The sequence below is a fragment of the Pogona vitticeps genome, chromosome 1 (genome assembly GCF_051106095.1).
Source record: "Pogona vitticeps strain Pit_001003342236 chromosome 1, PviZW2.1, whole genome shotgun sequence".
Lineage (NCBI taxonomy): Eukaryota > Metazoa > Chordata > Lepidosauria > Squamata > Agamidae > Pogona > Pogona vitticeps.
The window spans coordinates 175408416-175432402 of record NC_135783.1 but is presented as its reverse complement, the minus strand read 5'-3'; the positions used below and the strand labels follow the sequence as shown (position 1 = coordinate 175432402).

The window sequence follows — 23987 nt, the reverse complement described above, 5'->3', positions numbered from 1 at the left end:
GTGCCTGTGGCTGAAGACATCACAGCACAGTTATTCAGAGCATACGTGTAAGCTGACAGTTCCCCATGTAAACTTTTGTGCAGTCCGTCTGGATTAGCCACCATGAGGAAGAGAAGACAGCAACAGTAAAAAATCCCACTTTGATTGGGGAATGGGGGAATTGGCCAAAGTGTTCCAACCAAGTCAAAAGCAGGTCCATACAGTGGGAAGCCATAGGATAAAAATTCAAGACCTTGTGCATACATTGAAGAGTAGGAATTGCAGGGAGTGTCAACCAAGGTTCACAACAGTTTTCAAGAGCCAGGGTTTATTTGCCTCCAGTAAAGAAGCTCAGCTTATCAGTATCACAGACTAAGCCACCGCATAAAGTCAACAGCATGACACACCAGTTAGGATATTTCGAGAACAACTGCAATGTGTGTGGGGTGTGTGGGTGTGGGAATGTATCCCAAAACTTTACTGACAGGTATGATCCACTGAAATCAATAGGATGCTACTAAGGGATGCATTTGGTATTAGAAAGGACAGATTATAGTGAGAAGAGAATGTGATTTAAATTGAAATTTTTCTGTGGGTAGTCAATGGGGTGAGATAGTCCTTCCTTTCTTCACTCCTCTTAGTTTCAGTGCCTGCTTTGCATTTTGTGCTAAAGTGCTTCCCATCTGATCTTCTTCATTGTTATCACAGACAGTTTGCTCTGCTGCAGACAACTGAGAAGGATAATGCAGTACTGATATTCCAAATCTCAAAAAATCATCTCTGTTTTATTTCTTGGGTTTGTCACTTCACTGTGGGACCTTTCCATGCAAATTCACTCCTGCCCTAGCTCCTCACTTGCATACTGAAACAATCACAGTCAGCACCTTCTTATAAGAACTGCTTGCTTGCTAAGAACAAACATGGTGATACGGTTATTAATATCAGCATTTCTTTGAGCTGAACAATAATGGAAGTTACACTGTGAATGACAAGATGTAACAGGCTAATTTAATACAGTAAGATGGGCTGAATTCAATCTTACGTGTTCTACCAATATGTTTTAAATATCTAAAGTCATACATTCAATTTTTATACCACCCATCTAGCAAATTGCTACTCCGAGCAGTGTACAACAAAATAAAGCAAACATTGTAACAAAAAATTCAAACATACAAAAATCAAAATAGACAGATAGCAAGAAATTGCTATAAGGCAAAGGAACTCCCATCTTCTTCCTCCACACATTCAAATGAGGAAGACCTCCCCAAAGACTTCCTTAAAAAGCTGTGTTTTTAGTTGTTTTTTAAAGGCACCGGGGGGGGGGGAGACATCTGTTGTAACTCCTGCAGCAATGCATTGCACAAGGATGGTGCCACAGCTGAGAAGGCCCAGCTTCTGGTTGTGGTTTTCTGACCTTTTTGAGGTGTTAATATTCATGGTCTCATGTCTGTGAGGGCCTAGTCAGATGGGGAGTTGAAACTGACCGACAAACAGTGAGGTCCCAAACCATATAAAGTTATTATGGTACACTAACAATATCCTAAAAGTGAAGGATTGCAGTGAAAAAAAATATATAATGTCTCTTTTCTGATACTGAGAATGCCCTGCAGCATGAAGTGATTTGCTGGATCAAACCAAAATGTACTTAACTTGGGATTCCTATCAAGCAATAGTAACATTGCTAGGCATAATAAATAAATAAATATGTATAAATAAACTTATAAATTTAAAATTTATAAATATCAATCAATCGATCAGGGTTTTCCATTTAAAAGTCCACCAAAAATTGGCCAGTGGTATAGAGAACACTGAGAAGATTGTCTTCCCACAGGAATAAGGACCAAAAGTGAATAAACTGAAGTGCAACATATGGCTGCAGGAAGATCTTTATCCTCCCCCAGTACTGTATCATTTGGGTAAAGGAGCAGCTGCCTTCAGTGAGAGAAACTAGAGCTATGGTAACACCTACTCAAAATAGTAGATGAGAACTTCAGCACAAAACATTTACTCATGACAGAATGTGGCCAATGTGTATCCATTGTTCAGTGTTTGATACAACATATGCCAGTTCAGGTTGACAGATTAAAATCAAAAAGCAACAGACACGGACTGGTTTGTTATGATGATGTTATCACATGTGAACTGGGACATTCACTTGCACCTGAGCAGTTTTTGCCTTAGAAGATTTATTTCATCCTGCATAGGCTGCTAACTTCTTTCCCAACAATAAAAATACTATGATTGCTATCTCAAAACTTAGGTTTAGCATTATCAACATGGAAGTGATCTGTAAGACAAAAGCAGAGCACCCCATCTAAACATGTAGAGGCCCTTCTTATTGTCTGTCTTATCAATAGGAAACAGATCTTTGGGGTTTAACTGCTGGGGATTGCTTTATGGCTTTCCACAGCTACACGGTAATCTTTAAAATCTCCAAAACGTCTTAAAAGATCTTTCCCCTCCAACCATAAAAGCCAATTCTTGACTCAAAGAAATGACTTTGTTAATAATAGCAATACTTTGAAATCAGTATTAACAGGAGTGAAAACGCCATGTAAATAGTATAGCATCACTAACTTTTAATTTGGTTTTACTTTGCTGTAACTGGCTTTTAATGAGAGATAAGCCACCTTCAGTGAAAAAAAAATGGGATATACATTCAATAATAATAAATGTGTGCTGTCAAGTAAATTCTGACTTCTTGTGACTCTTTTTCAGGGTTTCTAGGTAAAGAAAAATTCAGAAGGGCTTTACCCTTCCCTTCTTCTGGGGGCTTCTTGGGACTGTGCAACTTGCCTAAGGCCATGCTATCTAGTTCTTCTCGGATGCACAACGGGGAATTAAACTCCTAACCTCTGGCTCTGCAAACAGATGCCTAAACTATATATATATATTCAGCTTAAAATAAATACAAAGACTGTGACTAAATTGAGGATGGGCCATGGCTCAGTGGTAGAAGATGCAGAAGATCTCAGGTTCCAATTCTTGCTATTTCCAGGCACCCCAGGAAAGAATCCTTGGTGAAATCTTGGCCTGCTGCTGTCATCAAAAGTCAACCGTCATGGCTAAATGGATGAATGGCACAAGATTATGTCTTATGCTCCTAAATCCAGTTTCCATGGCCTCAGCTTCACCCCAATGTTAACTCTGGCCCAACTCCATTTCATTTACCATTAAACTGATGAAGTGTGCTAACAAAATCGAAAGCTTCTACATTACTTTGTGGCAATAGTTTTGACCTAATAATTGAACTGTCCTAATATGGACTGTGGCATTTTTTTAATTTTAATTTTTTGTTATGACCAACATGCCTGCTTCTGTTCTTTGCTGTTTATTGCTTCAGTTTATCACTGTTAAAAACCATTAGGTGACATGTGGACTTTGGAACCTGTTTAGCATAATCATCTAGCACTGAAATAGGAGAAAGCTAACAAGATAGTTTTTATATACAGCATTTTAATATGCAAGCCCGAAAGCACTGAAGAGATGTTCCCACTACAAGCAAAAATGTTCTTGCGGGCCTATGGAAAGTAATACCATTAGTGGCTCTTAAGTTCTTGAACTTCAAGCAATTACGTTTCAACCTTTGTTGCTAGTAAGAAATATGAGGCTTTATAACCTATGGTTTTATTTTTTAAAAAACAAGAATGATCTGTGCAGCACTACTTTAAATCTCACTACTCCCCCACAAATCCACTCAGAGGTATACCCTTCCAGTGAATTCAGAAACAACAGAATTTATTTCTCCCAGAGTTTCTGAGCTGGTGTGATAATCTCATGTCTCTGTTACCAGGCCATATCCACTAAATGTATTAAGAGGTAGAGTTCTGCAGTCCTTCACCTTCCAAAACTATCAGTTGCCACTTTAAGCAAAGGTTGGAAAAGCCTCCAGGCCAAATTCTGGAGACCCACCACCAGCCAATGTAGACAGCACCGTGCATGCAGTATTACTGGTCAGACCTTTAAAATGAACCTGTTCTGCAAGTTCAATGTTTAAAAGAAATACAAATGCCAAAGATCTTACAGACTCACCTGAGTGTGTCCTGAGGTGTCCTGTGAGGGCGTCCCTCCTTCGGCAAGCATAGCTACAGAAGGGACATTTGAATGGTTTTTCCCCAGAGTGTAATTTGATGTGCCTCAGTAGATTCCCCTTTTGTGTGAAGGACGCTCCACACTGGTTACAGTGAAAGGGACGCTCACCTGCAGTGGAGAAGACAGCGGAGACAACGGCTGAGGAAAGCCTGGCTGAGAAATATACAAATCTGCTCTACCAGTATTTAGATCAATACACACCTACAAGTGTATTAAAAGTCTGACAAAGTTGCAGAACTTTTCTCCTCAAAACACAATACAGTTAATAATAACAATTCCATCAGTTAACATATAGCATTGGTGGTAGAGAGGACTTGGTCTGAAGGCCCGGAGAAGTGCTGCATCTGAATTACTTTCATTACTTGGTAATCAAATCCTCTAATCTGGTTGTTCAACAACCAGCACCATTTAAAATTAAATGCCTGGTGGTGATGTAATTTAAGTAATTCTTAAAGCTGAAAACAACGCTTCTATGGGGGCGATTCTTGGTAGCAGAGCTCACTTGCTCTCTGTGGTGAAAGATTCAGGTTCAGTCTCTGACATCACCAGCCAAAATATATTCAGTTAGCAGGTGGCATCTCCCCAGAACCCCTGAAAGCCAAGAGTTTGGATGAACCCATGAAATGATTAATGTTCTTATCACCCTGTAGATTCAAAGAAAACACTGTTCTGTTTGTTACATTTATACCCTACTTTTCTTCCAAGCCTAGGACTCAGCTTAGAAAGCCAAGACTTCCAGGGAAGGGTGTTGCACCACCTAGGAGCAACTGTCGAGACGTCTGTCTGTCTCTCTCTTATGTTCTCATGAAAGGGGCCAGGAAGAGTAGCAAGACTGAGAGATGTGCCTCCCCCACAGATACTAAAAATTGGAATTTCTGGTCCTTCAGATGCCTGGACTTAAGTCATACAGGGCTTTTAAGGTCATAACCAGCTCTTTCAATCATGAACTGAAATAGAATACCATAGTCAATAGCATTGAAAGTCACTCAGAGATCCCACATAACCAAGAGGAAGACACTCCCCCCTGGAGCAGATCACTCACCAAGGAAACCCAGGCCACCCTTTTCCCATGACCAGGCCTCAAACCCATCTGAAATGGATGCAAGATAACACATTTTATCTAGGAATCACTAAAGCTGAAGCATAACCCATGCTCTGCCACCTGAGATGGAAGGTTGGAGACTGGCCAATAATCATCCAACATGGCAGAGGGCACAGAGGGCACAATTGAGTAGCTTAAGTGGGTCGGGGGGGCAATTTTTGGCCCAGGATTTTCTGAAGGGCTGCACTAACTGGTGATGAAAAAAGGGCAATTTTGCCTGTTAACTGCTGCGGCTGGGGGGGGGGGAGGGAGGGAGGGAGGAAGCTGCCACCTATTGACAAGATGACTCGCTGCTGAGGAAGAAGCATCTTTTTTTCTGAGGGAAACCACTTTTTTCGTTGCAGTGTCCTGATTAGTGCAGGGGCTGCCAAAAATTCCCAGTGAAGGGCCAGGCGTGTTCAGGCAGGAGTTTATTCCAAAGGTGGGGAGAAACCACCAAGAAGGCCCAGGTTTTGGTCTTCTCCTTGCGGGCTTATCTCGGGGTCAATGTTCTCGACCACCCTGCCTGGGAAGATGGAGTAGGTCAGGCAGATGTCACTGGAAGAGAGTTTTCATTGTGCAAAGGCACTCTTGGCCGCCCCTGAAACCTGAGCATCCAGGCTCAGAGATGAATCCAGGTGCATGCCGAAGCTGTGCACCTATTTTTTCAGAGGGGATGCAACCCCATCCAGCACAGGTTGCATCCCTATTCCTTGACCTGTCTTTCAATTGATCAGTTGTTGTTGTTGTTTGGGGTTTGTTTTTTGTTTTTGTCATTCAGTGTTTGTTTTCTTCTCTTTTTCCCCCAAATATTCTGAAGATGGACATGAACCAGCAAAATGGCAATTCATCTTGGTTTGTGGTTTGCCGAAGTCCACAAATTTCTGAACTTTTACCAAACTAACCATGAATCAGTTTGTTGGCCCTATAAAGTGGCTGGGTTGCGTCTCAAAATGGTGGTGGTGGTGGAGAAGGTGGCAGTGGCACCAAAAGGCATGGAAGCAATGAGGGCAGTGGGAAAGAACTTTTTTTTTAGAAGCAGCCCCAGACTCTCACAGGTTGGGCTGCCTCGGCACATGCACCCATCTCTCAGCTGAGAGGCAGGCGCACATACAGAGGCAGTCCTGGGTTGCCTCTCAAAAAATAAAAAATAAATTTAAATTTAAAAAAAATTGAGAGGAAGTCTGGGGCTCTCAAAAATTTTTTTTTTGAGAGGATTGGCCCTTTTATATAGCAGATGAACTCAAGAAGCAAGTTAATTTTTTAAAAAAATTGAGGCAGTCTGGGGTTGCCTTTGCCCATGCACCTGCCTCTCAGCTAATGTGCATATATATTAATTTTTTTTTAAAAAAAAATTTATTTGAGAGCCTGTGGGAACCTCTGGGCTGTCTCTCAAGCTGACAGTGGCAGCAAAAGGTAGGAGGGTGACGGGGGCAGTGGGAAGGGGCAGGGGACAAGCTGTGGGGGTCGGAGGAACAACCCAGGATTTTCAGGAAAACGCTAAAAAGGTTCATGGTTTGGGCCAGTTCGGGTTCTGTGGTTTGGAACCCTTTGTTTTCCATTACTTTACCCCAGTGGTAATTTTTGTGGTAGCTACCACTGTTTCTGTTTGGATAGTTGTGATTACAGTTGTTTCAGGGAGGAAGAAAAGAAGGTTTCAGATGAAACCTCTTTCTCATATACCTGGTTTGTATGTGCAGGGACTTGTTTCATGTGGAACTGAATTCACTAATGTGAATCCCAACCACATCCAGGACTGGGTTTATCCACATCAGTGACAACTAAACTGCTAACAATATTTGATTGCCAGGCTGATGCAATAATGCAAGTTTCTTTAATGATCCTGCCACTGGTATGCTGTGCAAAAGGGGTCTCCGAGATAGCAAGAAATTAAGCTGAATGGAATATGACCAGTGAATAAGGGCTCCTCTAAAACAAATGGCAGAACTACAGCTCCGCATACTGCACTACAGCTTCACTTCCTTCTCTAAGTGAAACTTCCACAATCATTGATGTTCCACAGATAATTCAGGTGTAATGATTAATTATTGTAAAAACTTATATCAAAGAGTTTTGGAAATGATCAATGGCCACTTGCTAGGGAAATCATTATCAAAGATGGGAACTGAAAAGTGCTTGAAGCAGAAGAACGGTCTTGCCTATAACTAGATCACAAGATGTATAAGATTTAGGTTTTTGTTACAAAATCTGTTTGAAAATTAAATTTCTGTGCTTTTGTTCCCAGACATAACAGTTTTGGTATGTGATATTGAATTGTTAATCATATAGTCATACCTTTCCAGTTTTTCTGTGGCTAATGATTTTGGGACGTGGTGGCGCTGTGGGCTAAACCGCAGAAGCCTGTGCTGCAGGGTCAGAAGACCAGCAGTCGTAAGATCGAATCCATGTGACAGAGTGAGCGCCCGTCGCTTGTCCCAGCTCCCACCAACCTAGCGGTTTGAAAGCATGCAAATGCAAGTAGATAAATAGGGACCACCTCGGTGGAAAGGTAACAGCATTCCGTGTCTAAGTCGCACTGGCCATGTGACCACGGAAGATTGTCTTCGGACAAAACGCTGGCTCTATGGCTTGGAAACGGGGATTAGCACCGCCCCCTAGAGTCGAACACGACTGGACAAAAATTGTCAAGGGGAACCTTTACCTTTACCTAATGATTTGCTCAGACCCATTTTTCCACAATTTCAGTGTAATTTGATGAGTGGCAATACATTGTTAAGTATCAGGTCTCCTTTCCACCCTCAGTGGTGCCCCGCTTGACGACGATAATCCATTCCAGGAAAATCGCTGTTAAACAAAATCCTCGTCAAGCGAAAAAAAACCCCATTGGAATGCATTGAAAACCAGTCAATGCGTTCCAATGGGGAAATACCTCATCGTCCAGTGAAGATTGCCCATAGAGAACTGCTAATCAGCTATTAAAAATCGCTGTCTTCCGAAGCAGGAGTCCGGCAAGCAGCCATTTTGTAAAGGGAGGGAAGTTATTTTGCGGAGGGAAGCCATTTTGCGGAACCAGAAAAATCGTTGTATAGTGAACAAATGGTTCACAAAGCAGGTTCCTAATCAACGTAATGTGGATTTCCCCCATTGGAACCATCATTTTGCAATCGCAAAAAAGTCATTGTTAAGCTATTTTGATGTCATGCGGGGTAAGTGTCTAGCAAGGCACCACTGTATTTATTATTTTGCTGCCTGTGGCAGTGACAGAATAGCTAGTACTCTTTTTGCAGCAGGTTGACCACCAATTCCCCCTATCCCTGCCCTGGTTTTAGTCTGAGTTACATCTGGGGATGAAAAATGGCAGCCCCCACTGGTGGTGAATATTTCTTTCCTTCAGAGCAGACTGGAACAATGCTATATCTAGGGGAATAATGATGGCCACCAGAAGAAAAGAAAGAAAGAAGCCACGTCACTGCAGGTTTTGCTGTTCTCCAATCTGAGGGTGGTGGTGGAAATCTTGTATTATGTGAAACTCCCCAAGCTGGAAAGGGCTGAAATTTTATTTTTAACCATTTCATTTCTCTTGTGGAATATGCTAGTAGTAGCCCTAGATATTCCAGAAGAAGGGAGCTGATTTTTTTTTAAGCTCAGTTGGTCATAATAGGGTAACCCAGATGGAATGTGTGAAGTATCTATTAAAATAGTTGCAGCCAATAAATAGTCATAGAGCATCTTGGGCAGGGAGCAGGCCCAATGACAGAATGGGTGGGTGGGGAGCAAAGTGTATAGGTTTAAATATATGTTTTACCTATGTGGGCATTCACTCACAAAGTTCACCAAGCAAAGCTCAATTCTTTTCATATTATCTGAGGTACAAGCCCTTGTGCAACAGCTTTCCTGCCTGCAAAGCACAGTTCAGTTGCATGGAATGACTATCATGCTCCAGTATTGTTCATACTGGATTGCTGTAATGTATTGTTACTGGATCTGACCTTGAAAATTCAAATATTGCAGAATGTGGCAGCCAAAACTGTAACCAGAATAGCCAGGTGGAATTAAAGTATATTTCTTTAAAATATTTTTACCCCACCTTTCTCCTAAACAAGGACCCAAGGTGGCTCACATCATTAAAAACAGATTAAAAGCTAAAAATAGAAAATTATTCAAATGTTAGAATAAGACTTTTTAATGTAAATAATATTAAAATGTTAGGTACGAGCATTAGTATAAACAGATTTAGATCCAACAAAATATAAACCATCCTGTTTATTGTCTCCTAGACAGTCAGTCACGAATGAAAAGTCAGTCTGAAGAGAAAGGTTTCACCTGCTTGCAGAAGGACGGCACGATGAGGCCAGGCTGGCCTCCCAAGGAAAGGAGTTCTGGAGTCTGGGAGCAGCGACAGAGAAGGCCGTCTCTCACGACTCCACCAAGTGAACTGGTGAGGGTGGTGGAATCAAGAGAAAGCTGATGATTCTAACACCCTGCTAGGCTCGTAGAGGGAGATGCAGATTTTGAGATAGCTTGGACCCAAGTCATTTAGGGTTTTATAGATTAAAACCAGCACTTTGAATTGTGCCCGGAAATATACTGGCAGCCAGTGGAGTTGCTGTAACAGTGAGGTTATGTTCTCCCTTAAAACCAGCCCTAGTTAACAATCTGGCTGCAGCATGTGTGACCTGCTGAAATTTCCAAGCTGTGTACCTGTGTTTTCAAGGGGAGTCTAACCCATCCTTCACGGGCAAGATCCCTTTTTCTTGATCTGCTTTTTGACTGACTAGGAGCACCTCTGTCTTGTCTGGATAAAGTTTCAGTTTATTTGTCCTCAGCCAGTCTATTACTGACATCAGACAGTGATCTAGAACTGAAATAGCTTCCTTGGATTTTGATGGAAAGAGAGAGGGTCATCCACATACTGGTGACATTGCGAATATACAGTATAGTGGATGCAAAACCATTGTGAAGGAGCTGCAGTAGTTGTCTACTGGCTTTTGAAGTCAAGATGTTGTGCTGGCCTTTAGAACCCTAAACAGCTTTAGAGGCCATGTTTTTGCAACAATGCCATTCCCTACACTAGCCTGCCCATGACATCCAGTGGTTCCTGCAAGTACCATGGGTAAAGTCAGTTTCAAAAAGGGAGAAAGTCTTCCCAGTTCTGGCACCCCAGTAGGGTACTCTCTTTGTGGTAGCAGAACTGGCCTCAATGGTGCAAGTGTGTCAATGATAACTTAAAAAAAAAACAAGACAAAAATAAACCTTATTCTTTGCCAAGGGATTTGGAGGATTTATTCTGTTTGGATCTGTAGTTTTTCTTTATTGCTGTCACAATGATATGTTTCTATTGTTTTATTGTTTTGACTATAATAGTACATGTCTTTGGTATCCATAGAGATGGAGGGATTTGATTTTTTAAAAAATAAACAAACAGAGTATTACTTGATTTTGCTAATTATACACACTGGTCAGAACAGTTTGCTTTGGCAGGTTGCAAAGAAAAAAAATGCATACACATGTACACACAATGCACACAGACAAATGTATAAAATGAACAATAAACTCTAACATTGGAAAAGCTAGTGGAGTACAGGAAGCATAGAAAACCAACTTTTCTTATCACACGCCTAGATTATGTCTTTGTGAGCATGTCATTTCAAAAGCCATGGGGGTGGGGGTGGGTGAGATGGAGAAAAGCAATACTACAGCCCCCTTCTAGTGTCCAGCTTTAATTGAAAAAAGAAGGAAAGAGATGCTCAAGACTTTATACTTATGGCAGGGTAGGGGTGGGGGTGGAGAGCAGGGCAGGAGGACATGCAAACTGCAATAGACCAAAATGCCCACAACTCATAATACAGCCAAGTTACTTTAAACGTGTTAGGCTACCTGTGCCTATGATCTTTCCCTGTCCTGGACATTGCCCTTTTGTCTCCCTTGACTCATGAGGCTTCGCTCCCCAATCTCCCAGGCTTCTCTGCTTAGCCACATGCTCCACTGGTTTGTCTCTCCAAAGCTTGAGCTTCATAAAACATATTCTGAGAAGCCAAAGGCTTTATCAAGTCAGCTGTTTTAATGCTCACCTATGCCTCAACTAGTTTTCTACTTAGCAAAACTATTTTGTTGGTTTGGACAGTGAAGCTCCACAGCATAAAGCAGTTTTTCAAAAAAGGCCAAGAAGCTATTAGGGGTGGACACTAACATCATTCTAGAGAAGGCTGGCTAGCTAATTACACTTCACAGCCACAATAGCTGCATACTTACCTACTTATCCTGCACTTCTTACATCACTGCCAAGTACAAACTCCCTTAGAGAGACCAGCCAGGGAACCTTGTGTGTGTGTGTGTGTGTGTGTGTGTGTGTGTGTGTGTGTGTCTGTGTCTCTGTGTGTCTGTGTCTGTCTGTCTGTGTGTCTGTGTGTGTATGTGTGTGCATACATGCAATGGATAGTAAACAAATTTTGTGCACCTTGTTTTCAAAGGGATTTTCATGTAGCATAATCAGTTTCACCAAGAGGGGGGAGGTAGGTAATTTTACATCCTGGTCTTCATGATTTCATGGGCCTGTCTTTTCTATGGTCATGTGTAGCAATTCCACTGGGAATCATCATTCTGTCCCCACCTCCAGTGTCATTGTGTTCCTAATACGTTAGGACAACATAGAGCAAAAACTAGTTTGTCAACGCAAATTTCACTTGAACAGTGGCACTGTCATGGCTATAGGAATAAAATAGCATCTGCTTCTGCTTCCTTAGCGCCAAACCCATTTATTTGGGAACCAGCACCATTTTCTTACAGAAAAAGACAGCACATATTTTTAAAGTAAATAAAATAAAATGACTATCTGTAATCATGCCCATGCTTGCTTAGCTTGGCTTTAAAATGTTTTTTGTTTGTTCGCAATAACAAAAAAAGGTGTTACTCATGTTTTCCTAGGTGTTGATGACGAGATCTCCTCCTGTTCTCTGGATGAGCATGAGTTAGAGCCTTGGGCTTGAAAGCGCTGGAACTCCACTCAAGTAAGGGATATAATTTACTCGTATTTTCCCAAGTTAAAAAAAAGAGAACTTGCTGCAAAACGCTACCACATCAGAGGGAACTTTTGCACTCTGGTATACGTTCTATTGTGATAGTTTTCGTGTAGGGAATCTTTTTTTAAAAATAAAATACCATCTCCCATCTGCAGTTTGACGTGGTACAGTCTATTCTCACTTCTCAGAACTCTACAACATCATTTTGATCCATGCCTAGTAAACTTTACAACAACCCAGCAAGAGACAGAAGTTTGAACAACCTGTATGAGAGATAGAATTTACCGTTCCATGAAGAGCCTCATGGCGCAGTGGTTAAACCGCTGTACTGCAGCCAAAATTGTGCTCATGACCCGGGGTTCAATCCCAGGTAGCCGGCTCAAGGTTGACTCAGCCTTCTGTCCTTTTGAGGTCGGTAAAATGAGTACCCAGCTCACTGGGGGGGGGGGCAATGTGTAGTTTGCATAATTAACTTGTAAACCGCCCAGAGAGTGCTTGAAGCACTATGGGGCGGTATATAAGCAGCACGCTTTGCTTATATAAGCAGCACTTTTGAAATGAATGTAAGGGGCATAAACATGCCCAGAAAACCTCTTTTTCTACAGTAGGAAAGTTCTGTAGAATAAAACAACTTAGCAGTGTCAGGGGTCAGTAAGAATAGAGAACAAATGTACACATTGGGGGGGGGAAGAAACACATTTCTGTATGGTTGAGAACATCTGAATAGTAGATGCATCTCTGCCTTTTTTGCACAGAGGGAACTATTCCTCGATATAGGAACTCTAATGGCTCTAACAAGGGCAGTGCGTTACATAATCTCTATTTTATTTTATTTATTGGACACAATGCTACTTTTGAAGGAAAAATGATGTCGAAATGCCTATAGTGCAAAACATCCAAATTAGTTCTACATTTACCTGCTAAAGTAATACAACTTAACATTCTAAAGTGATCTAAAGTGAATGCCTATGATTTGTATCTGCAGTACATGGCACATGGCTCAGTGGCAATTAGTTTGCACCACTACCCCCCCTCTCTCTCACTCACACACACACACACACACACACACACACACACACACACACACACTCACACACTCACTCACTCACTCACTCTCACAGACACATCCACCACCCTGGAACACACGAAGTCATCTTATACTGAATCAGACCACTGGCCCATATAGTCCAGCATTAGCTATTCTCATGGTAGCAGGTCTGCAAATTGTCAAACAGTGAGAGTCCTGCCCCAAACCTATAAGCCAACAGCAGGTTCTTCTCTGGTTCAGCGGTTCACAAATTATGCTGCAGTGTCTGTAGAGTTCTCAATGAAGATAATCTTAAATTTATGTACCTGCTAAGTAGAGTACTAGGGACGTGGTGGCACTGCGGGCTAAACCGCAGAAGCCTGTGCTGCAGGGTCAGAAGACCAAGCAGTCGTAAGATCGAATCCACGTGACGGAGTGAGGGCCTGTCACTTGTCCCAGCTCCCGCCAACCTAGCGGTTCGAAAGCATGCAAATGCGAGTAGATTAATAGGGACCACCTCGGTGGGAAGGTAACAGCATTCCGTGTCTAAGTCGCACTGGCCATGTGACCACGGAAGATTGTCTTCAGACAAAACGCTGGCTCTATGGCTTGGAAACGGGGATGAGCACCGCCCCCTAGAGTCGAACACGACTGGACAAAAATTGTCAAGGGGAACCTTTACCTTTTTAAGTAGGGTACTGCCTCAGATGATGGGGAGCATTTAAATTAATTGTTGAAATATCATATTTCCACACAATACACAGTCTTATTGGCTATGGCTCTAGGCTTCACTGCCCTGATACAGTTTAGGGTAGGGTGGGCAATGAGTAGTTCCGCCCTCACCCCACTGGCCATTTTTGTAGCGAAATAAATAGGTAAATAAAAGAGGTGCTGCTGCTGTTGCCTACTTTCTGGAGCTGCAACTTACATTTTGGACCAGTCATTATTTAATACCTGTAAGTTCTATTTTTAAAACAATACTGAATTTCCAGCAATTTCTGGTTTTATTCTTTTGGATTTTGCATTTTTAGCAATCTGTACTAAACCCTGGAGGATTCTAGGGGCAGATGATTGGCCCCAGTGCTGCCCAAGCAGCTCACTCCAGTTTAGGACACCCATATGTTTTGAATGGTTATCACTGAACAGTGCCGTTTTAAGTAAATCAGCCTGCAGTTTAAGTTCTACAAGGATGTCTTCCTGTGTGAGTGTAGCACTGCTAGGGAACTCCTGCAGGTCAAATGCACATCAGTACACCTCAAACCCAATGACTTTGGTCAATTAACCTGGGAAAAACAGTGTAAGAACAGGTACTTGTTTTGAAAAACTCACAATGCAATATTTTTTTTTGGAAATACAAGGATGTAAGAAGAATTCTGCAGGATCAAATCAAAGGTCAAAGTAAAACAGAGACCAGCCAGAGATTGACAGAATGGGAGAAAAAACGTAAAGGACAGTGTATTGCTTTGATTCTGACTTGGTACTACTGGCATTGTCAATTTTCTTTAGCAAACATGAGGAGTTTCCACTGAGGAAGAACAGTAGACTTGACTGCTAACTTCATCCTAGCATTACTGCAAGCCATCTACTACTGATAGCCCAGTATATGTAAATATTAGTATGTACAGTATGCAAGGGCTAAAGGGCCTCCATGGAGGTTATTTACCATGGAGAATTTTTTTTTATGGATGAAGCCTTCCATTTGGTGTATGATTTTTCAGTGGCCCCCACATTGCAAGGTATGTCCCAATGTTAGCCACATTTTCTACTGATCTCTCCTAAGAACTAGGGAGAACAGAGGGCTCTATAAAGTCACTGGAAAAAAGGGAGGTCAGCTTTAAATGGACCAATGTGCAATGTTTCTCCACAATGAATGAAAGGAAGTTGGAATAATATTCCAAAGGCCATCCTGACCGTGAAGTTAAGCAAAGCTAGAAATCTATACTCTCCAGTCTTGTTTCCTCACTAGCCAACAGACTGATACATTTTGAAAGGGGAATGATATTTCTTACTGCACTTGATTATCAATCGGAAACCAAGAAAGGCAAGAGAACAGATGTCAGATAATATCAATATCAGATGCCAAAGGCAGTCATCACGTTTTCTTTCAGCTGCTTACCAGTGTGACTCCTTTTATGTACCATAAGCACATTGGGCCCAATGCAAACCATGCCACAGACGTCACATTTCAGTTTACCATTCGGTAGCCGGATTCCTCCCTCGCCTGACAGCTCCTGCATTTTCCTGTTCTCCACCATCTCGTGGTTCTCCGTCAGAGGTTCTTCCAAGCTGCTGCTTTCCTCATGGCCCCTGATCCCATCTTCTCGCCCGAGGGGCTTCCTGTCAGAATCCTCATCATCACTTTGCATTTCTAGCTTTATGGAGTTTGCTGCAAATTAAAAAGAAGGAAAATAGAGGTTTGTTTCCCTGTACAATGTACTCATTAGCCATTAGAATAATGAACAAGCGTACTGTCGTATTAAAGACAAATCACACAAAAGTGATACAAATAACATTTTTTTTGATACCTGCAAATTTTACAAGACTTGAAAACTTGCTATTCAGCCATGTACCCCAAATTTCAAGAAAAGACAACCTCCAGCAAAACTACAGAGTGGAAGACACTGAGCATTTATCTGGTGTCTAAGCATGCAGCCGCAGCTACAGAAATTATTATTGTCATTGTAGCATTCACCCCTTATTATGTTAAGTAGTCATGCATATTCATGTTGCAGGCTAATGTTGCTGAGAGGCGGAACCGAGAGATCTGTAAAAAGAGGTGGAGTCAGAGTCAAGAGGGAGATGAGAGTGGAGATAGAGTGTGGTATTTGGGAGATCTGAGGTGTGATTAGTCAGAAGAGTGAATAGTAACTGTAAGCTCAAATAGAAGATTGTTATTGATGATTGAGAAACCTGAAGAAGATACTTATGAATGATAATCAAAACATCTGTAATCAATAAACTTGTTTTATTTAAAAGACAGTGAGGTTTGGACCTTCATCTTCATCCTTCCATAAGTAAAGTATGTTGATTTTGGGATCAACTGGTGGCAGAGTGTGAAAAGGAGTATTGGGGGTTTGCCTTCGTGTGCTCTGTGTTTGGGGAGTCAGGCAGGGGCCACGAGGTGCGAACGCCACAGTCATCATCACTGTTATTGTCATTATCATCTAGTTACCTACCTTTGTAATCTAAATACACTGTCATAAACCAAAGATGCCCTCATCAATCCAAGTCAAAGCTGGGAGCAATTCTGTATTATAAAACTACTCTGCTCCTTGTGTTTGCATTTGCACTACAGAGACCATGGCAAGTCAGAACCAGAAGCCCTCAGCAAGGTACATCCACCACAACCCACAGGCTTCTACCATGCCAAAAGTATCTCCTGCTAAAGTATTGCACCACTCTAGATGGTCTAGATGGTTAGAAAGAATCATATTTAACACAACCAAACGACATTTATTTGGGTTGGTGCATCCTTCAATGACAGAGGCTCATGGGAGAGAAGAATATGCTGTTCTAAGATTGGAGCAGGGACTGCATATATTAAATATCTTTGTTAAAAATATCACCTGTAAGAAAAACATTTGGGCTTTTCAGGAAATAATAAATGAGCAGGATTATTTTAGGACAGTGTGAGCTAATAATCTTAAACAAATACACCAAGCATCTAAGAAAGTGCCTCTAGCGTAACCAAAGCCATTCCAGCAGGTACAAAATGTTGATCTTGGACCTACACGCTGTAGGTCAGTTACAGAGTGAATCCAAATAATCAGGCTTAGTTTGCCCCTCTTTAAAAAGGGAGTAGCAGCCATGATAAAGTTAACTGTGTCCAAAATAGGTGAATTGGACGCATTTTACCAAGTAAAAAATTGCTCTATGAATCTAATTTCCAGTGAAGCAATTTAGTGAGTTGGCACATTTGGCACTTAAGACATGTGGGAAGCTGGCTGCTATTGGTTCACAGCTTGATCCACATAGCTGTGGACCAGCTCATCTGCTTGGTAATGCTTGTCCAAACATTTATACAGTGTTGCCTTTCCAACCTGATATACCGGGGACCCTTTTCAATGAGAGGTGCCAGGGAATGAACTTGGCATCATCGTTGTTTGTTTGTTTGTTTGTTTGTTTGGTTGGTTGGTTGGTTAATTAATTAATTAAATTAAATTAAATTAATTAATATGCCGCCCACAGTACCCAAAGGTCTGTCTGTTTTATCCTCTCCCACAAAAACTCTGTGACAAAACAAAAATCTGAACCGATTGTCTTCTATTTCTGAAACATAACCATCAGGGCAGCCATTCTCCCGGAAGAAAGAGGAATCAGGCGTGCATGCAAAAGAGCAAGGGGAAGGACTGGTTCCTTCACTCCCCAAACCAGAAGTGTCTATCTGAGTACTTTCTAATGGTTCTTTTTCCAAATGGCCTTTTTTGTGGGGCAATTTCTGAACTTGGTGTGGCCTGTAGCGGATGCTGAGGGCCTAATTTTGTCCCCTCAGATCTTACCTACTCCTGCCATAAAGGGCTACCCACTGGCAATTCTTTCTCCAAAGTCAATCCAAAAAATAAAAACAGCTCTTAGCCTTGGAGCTTGGAAAAAAAAATACTTTTTAAGACTATCAATGTAATGCTATCTGAGTGGGGGGGGGGGGGAATTCAGGGCTTTGCAGTTCAAAAACGTGACTGTTCCACACTCCAGAGTAGCAAAGAAATCATTAGCAGTGTGTTAATCAAGGGGAAAGCTTCATTTTCAGAATGAAGTGGTGCATCGTGCCAGAGAGCAGATCCACAACCATTTTCTGACACCAAACCTCAACAAACCTCAAGGTTAACTGACAGCATCTTTGTGTAACCTGCAATAGTTATACAGCAATCGTCCCTTCTGAAGCCTGGAAAGACTCCCGTTAGGAAAAACAGCAAAACAAACGCTGCTAAGTCAGCTCTCAAGCAGAATCTTCCATCTGGGGAGATTGTTCAGATACAACTCTTTCTAAGGACCTCTGCAGAAGACAAGCTGCTAACTCCCATCGGCCACTGCCAATCACCCTGGTGCCTAAGCCCATGTTATGTGTGCTGTTAAACATTTCCATCATCTCCTTTCCAAGCCCTTACTCTCAAGAGGAACCTGCCACTAGAGCTTGTTGCTGTGTGAAGATTTCTTCACCACCTGGGGACTGAGAGAAAGAATTGCGAGTCTCCTGGGAGGGGAATGATGCTCCCACAGAGATCTCCTCCTCAGCTCTTTGCAGGCAGTTTGCTACTTAGGTAATTTCCCCTGCCTTAACATTAGTTCATTCTCTCTCTCTCTCTCTCTCTCTCTCTCTCTCTCTCTCTCACACACACACACACACACACACACACACACAGAGAGAGAGAGAGAGAGAGAGAGAGAGAGAGAGAGAGAGAGAGAGAGAGAGAAAGAGAGAGAGAGAGAGAATTTATACAGTACAATTTACCTGGAGTGCAAAGCTAAGCACTTGTGAGACCAAATGACATACAGGAGATCTTAACCTGATCTTAATTGCTGACATTCTTAATGTTGACGTGACTGTTGCTTTATTTGTTTCAGTTTATCTAATTACTCTCTCTCTCTCTCTTTTAAACTCTTCTATGGGTGAGTTTGGTTTCAGTTATTAGCTTCAGTCCAAAAATATCCACGGATCCAAGGTTGGGAACCACTGCAATACAGAAAGCTATGGCCTTTAGACTGAAAGACCTGATTAGGGTTCTTAATGACAGAGCCATTTGGAAGTCATTCATTTATTGGTTGCCCAAAGCTGAGAGAGACTTGGCCGTTAATTGTGTGCACACACACATACACCTTTCCACCTCTACATGTAGAGGCCCTCTATTCTTCTACCATTTTAAATCTCTTCACAACTCTACAAAGATACTCCAGTTTTACTCTAGGGAACAACTGTTGGCTTTTGATGCTTTATTTGACTTGGATATTTACCGGGTATGTTTAGAACCGATGGCTTACACATTTGGCTGCGGAGCCAGAGTTTGGGAGTTTGATTTTCCACTGTACCTCCTTGACAGAGGCTGGATTCAGTGATCTATAGCAGTGGTCCCCAAACTTGGGCCTCCAGATGTTCTTGGACTTCAACTCCCAGAAGCCTTCACCACCATCTCTGCTGGCTATGAGTTCTGGGAGTTGAAGTCCAAGAACATCTGGAGGCCCAAGGTTGGGGACCACTGATCTATAGGGTCTCTTCCAGCTTTGCAGTTCTAAAATTATTGTTAATATTAATTTATGGATCAAGTGTATATCCCCTTTCTGCACCAAAAATAAATCTCAAGGCAGTTAACACCTAAAAACAAAAGACAACTATAAAATTTACAATTAAAACATAAAAGTAAATTAGTTTTCTAAACCAGAAAATAAATAATAGCACCCATCAATTAAAACCTACTTCACTAAACAGCTAATGACTGCCTGAATAAAAACATCTTTGCCTGACATTGGAAGGATAGCAAAGTAGACTTTGTCTTTTAGGGAGTTCTAAATCCTGGAAACAACTACTCAGATTGCCTTCTCTCGTGTTCTCAACAAATATGCCTCCAATGCAGGGTGGCCACTGCTCCACCATCAAAGAGGAGAGACAGACAACATAAAAAGGGAGGACAATCTTCACAAAAAAAAATCGAGGACATTTTGTATTACATTTACATATGTTAATTCAAATTAATATATGTAAATTTCATTACAATTATACATTATTAATATGATTTAAGGGGAAACACATTACTGCTTAGTACAGTGCATAAGACTGTGACTAGTAAACCACCTTGGGACACACCATTGAGAGAGAAAAAAGGATATACATCAAATAAACACAGCATAGTGTTTAATAGATCTCTGAAATGTCCTATGCCTTGCATTTCCTTAGCTGCGTACTGTATGGAAAGAAAATAAACATAGGTCACTGTATTCTTGTTGAAAAATCTAGCTATGCAACGATCAGTTACTGTATTTCAGATAATTGGTCTGAACAGCATTTTCAGAATGTCCATTCCTGGGAATGACCTCCCATATGAAGTTAAAAAAGAACTGGCATACCATGTCATATCCTTCCTGCCATGCATCAGTAGGCATATAAGTGTGTGTGGTTTGCATCTGTTCTTTAAAAGTGCCCCCTCTCCCCAATTGTTTCATCACAATCTCCGGCATGTCATGATATTTTAACCCTGTAATGTACATCCCTTACTCTAAAACATTATTGTGGCATTTGAAGGTGAATTGGGGGCTATTATATACATTTTACAATTTATGTAACTATTTAAAAAATAACTGAAAAGAGACATGTTGCACATCTAACGAACAGCGAAAATTAGGGCAATGAGTAACATCTTAAAGTAACAAGGAAGTTTTAAAAAGTAACATTCCAAGTTCTGGTCTGAAAGAGAAGGATTGTTCATTAAATACATTAAGCTCAATTCAGGCAGACAACACTTTATTCATATTATGACATGGAAGGAAGGGCATGCTTCTACTGTGGTATTGGAAGATTTGTCCCCTTAGTGTCCCTAATTAATAGCCTGGCTTGCCCAATTGGGCTACATATTGCCTAGCTCAAATCAGAGTGCTGCACATTTGGCACCCAATCACTCTGGAACATACACAGGAATCCCCATCAATGAAAAAAAGAGGATTGCCTTGGTATCAGTTGCACAGGAGAGATTGGACCGTACTATGGAGAAAAACACCAGGAAGGTTAAGGTCAGGATGAAGTTTCTTCTGTGGGCGAAGTGACTGAGCAGCTATCTCCTCCCACTAAAAAATAAAAAGGGGGGGGGGAGAAACCCACAAATCCAGTAAATAGAATATCTGCTGAGAAGGTTTCTCCAGTCTGTGTCAAAGAACCAGGATGAATAGAAGACATTTGATTTAAAAATGAGATGAAAGGATGAATGAATCTCTGTTCTCAGCAGCTGGAAAGAGAAATACAGTAACAGAGTTTCCACCCACAAAAAAAAAAAGAAAACCCCTGAATCCAGCAAATCGACTATTTGCTGAGAGGGTTTCCCCAAGGGGTGTTAGAGTCCATAACTCTACCAATATCTGCTTTATAATGAGCACAGATATATCAAAATATATTTACTGAGGTGTAAGATTAATTTAATAGGAGATATATTTGAGCAGTTCAAAGAGCCACAGCAGGGAAAAAATACATGTAGTGTGAGTTCATTCTCAATTTCTGAAACAAAAATAAGACGTAGAATTTACCGGTCATTTATATCCCCCATCTTCCCTCTTATTTTGCCAGCTGGGCCTTCCCTGAGGACAACTCCTACCTCAGCTCACATTTAGGGTGACAGAAGCCTGTGAGAAAAGTAGAACTTTATGTTATATAGCACTAGGAGTGCAAAAATTACCAGGTTCAACTCCCTGCCGAAGCTGGAAATTCAGTAAGAGGAATAATGTCAGTGGACTACACTTCCCATAATCCTCTGCCAGCATTTATTGCAATGGCTCATTTCCATAGACACAGTGCAGGTACATCTGAAAATGTTTCTTTCAATAGACTTCAGCTGTACGTAAAAGGCTGTGTTCTCAGCAATGCAACATTTACCCAAGAATCTGTGATCCAGCAGATCCCGTGGATGGATTATTTCTCATAAAGAATAGGTCAAAGCCCTGAATCTTCTTTTTGCTTTACGTCTCTAGGGTTTGCAAGACCTGAGTTTGACTGATACGGCTTATTGGAAGTCAATCACTCAAAGGTTCACCATAGACTGGAGACAACATGACAGCACAGAACAACCTAAGGGCTAGAAATGTTCATTTTTCTTTTTAACAAAGGCTTGGAATACAGGACAGATAAAGAGGTAGCAGGAATGGGTGATGTCACAACTCTGTTTTCAGTATAACATCATACCCTGAGCTCAGTGAGAATCTTGCTGTTTTGTTAGGGCAGATATATTCGAGGCAAACTTCTATAGATTTGCTGCTGCCACCTTTAGATAAATCTGTAGGCCAGGAGTGAACAATTTGTTACCTTCTACATATTGCTGAACAGTAGCTCTCATGATCTTGGACCGCTGGCTGTGGTGGTTGGGGCTGATAGAAACAGCCATCTGACATGCCCTGACCACCTCAAACTTCCCAATCCTGATCGAAGCCGAAAACTGTGTGATGGAGTTCTTTACAAAAACTATATAGTCAAGATAATCTAATCTTGCAAAACTGCTATACCAAATCTGGTATAAAAGTGTACCTACAACAACGCTGTCCAAAGAGGTCAAATAGCCCTTCTTTTAATTCACAGATTTCAAATCTGAGGCACACATCTTGTGAGATCATGCAGGCAATTATGAGAGGAGCCACATGGTCCTTCCATATACTACTCAAAGTATGATATACATTAGGGGGCATGCAATGTTCATTGAAATAAGCTTAGACACCAATTAAGAATTGTATTGGACTGGAAATTTGCTGAATAAAATATGTTGGTATGATCTTCCACAAGACAGCAGGCTGTTGTACTGTTAGCTTATGAAGCAATCTAGTCTGCTAATTTTACACACCCAAATAGTAATACCCAGCAAAGCATAACTACCTTCCTGGAAGGAATCATTGGGAGGGGAAGGAGGTGACAATAGATTAGCTTGGCCTGACGTCCAAACATAAGGATGTTGAAACCCATTGTGGTCAAGCAAAATCTTTCCTCATGTCTGTGCAGTGATACAATTATACAGTGGTGCCTCGCACAGCGATGATAATCCGTGCAGCAAAAATTGCTGCAAAGCGATTTCGTTGCTATGCGATTTTTAAAAGCCCATAGGAATGCATTGAAACCCCTTCAATGTGTTCCTATGGGCTTCAGACTCACCTTAAAGTGAAAATCCTCCATACGGCAGCCATTTTCACTGCCCGGTATGTAAGGAATCTGCCCCAGAAAACAGCGGGTGGCCATTTGTTTTTACCCAGAGGCCATTTTGGAACCGCCGATCAGCTGTTGGAAAATCATCGCTAAGCGAAACAGCGAACCGATCATCGCAAAGTGATTTTTCCCATAGGGAACATCGCAATGCGATCGCTTTTGCGATTCCAAAAAGTTAATCGCTATGCAATTTCTTCGTTAAACGGGGCACCCGTTAAGCGAGACACCACTGTGTTATCATCAGTCAAGCAAGGTCCAAATAGGATTGCCAGAGAAAATGCCACTCAAGAGTAATCCTGTGTGACAGTTACCACAGGAGAAGATGGTGGGGTGTTATGAATCTTGAGGGAAGAATCCTTCTTGAATGACTAGTGGGGACGGCTAGCAGCAGGCAAACATCTTGAAGACCTGGGAGACTGAGTACCACGGAGCAGAAGGAAGCTCTGCCAGAAGCAGGTTGGAATTTGGAAGAGGTACTCAGGAAGAGTAGCACTCATTTCACATGCTAGCAAGGTTATGCTCAAAATCCTACAAGGTAGGCTTCAGCAGTGTGTGGACCGAGAACGCCCATTAGTACAAGCTGGATTTCGAAGGGGCAGAAGAACTAGAGACCAAATTGCTAACATGCGCTGGATTATGGAGAAAGCCAGAGAATTCCAGAAAAACATCTACTTCTGCTTCATTGACTATGCAAAAACCTTTGACTGTGTGGACCACAGCAAACTATGGCAAGTTTTTAAAGAAATGGGAGTGCCTGATCAATTTATATGTCTCCTGAAAAACCTATAAGTGGGACAGGAAGCAACAATTAGAACAACTGATTGGTTCAAAATTGGGAAAGGAGTACGACAAGGATGCATATTGTCCCCCTGCTTATTTAATCTATATGCAGAATACATCATGCAAAAGGTTGGACTGGAGGAATCCCAAACTGGAATAAGATTGTTG

At 41.6% G+C, this 23987-nt stretch overlaps 2 protein-coding genes across 7 annotated transcripts in view; one reads left to right on the top strand and one right to left on the bottom strand.

Moving 5' to 3' along the window:
- Positions 1–23987, bottom strand: part of IKZF2 (IKAROS family zinc finger 2) — a 141351-nt gene that overhangs the window by 52121 nt on the left and 65243 nt on the right. For 3 of the 6 annotated variants that reach the window (XM_020780666.3, XM_078379150.1, XM_020780668.3), the window contains exons 4-5: positions 15276–15545; positions 4012–4179 (exon numbers count right to left, since the gene is read on the bottom strand). In XM_020780666.3, coding sequence (XP_020636325.2) covers positions 4012–4179; positions 15276–15545 — 438 coding nt within the window. The remainder of the gene's footprint in view (positions 1–4011; positions 4180–15275; positions 15546–23987) is intronic. The other 3 variants (XM_020780667.3, XM_078379153.1, XM_078379151.1) reach the window with 1 other exon arrangement.
- LOC144586116 (uncharacterized) overlaps positions 1–23987 on the top strand; it is a 63468-nt gene that overhangs the window by 13665 nt on the left and 25816 nt on the right. The window lies entirely within an intron of this gene.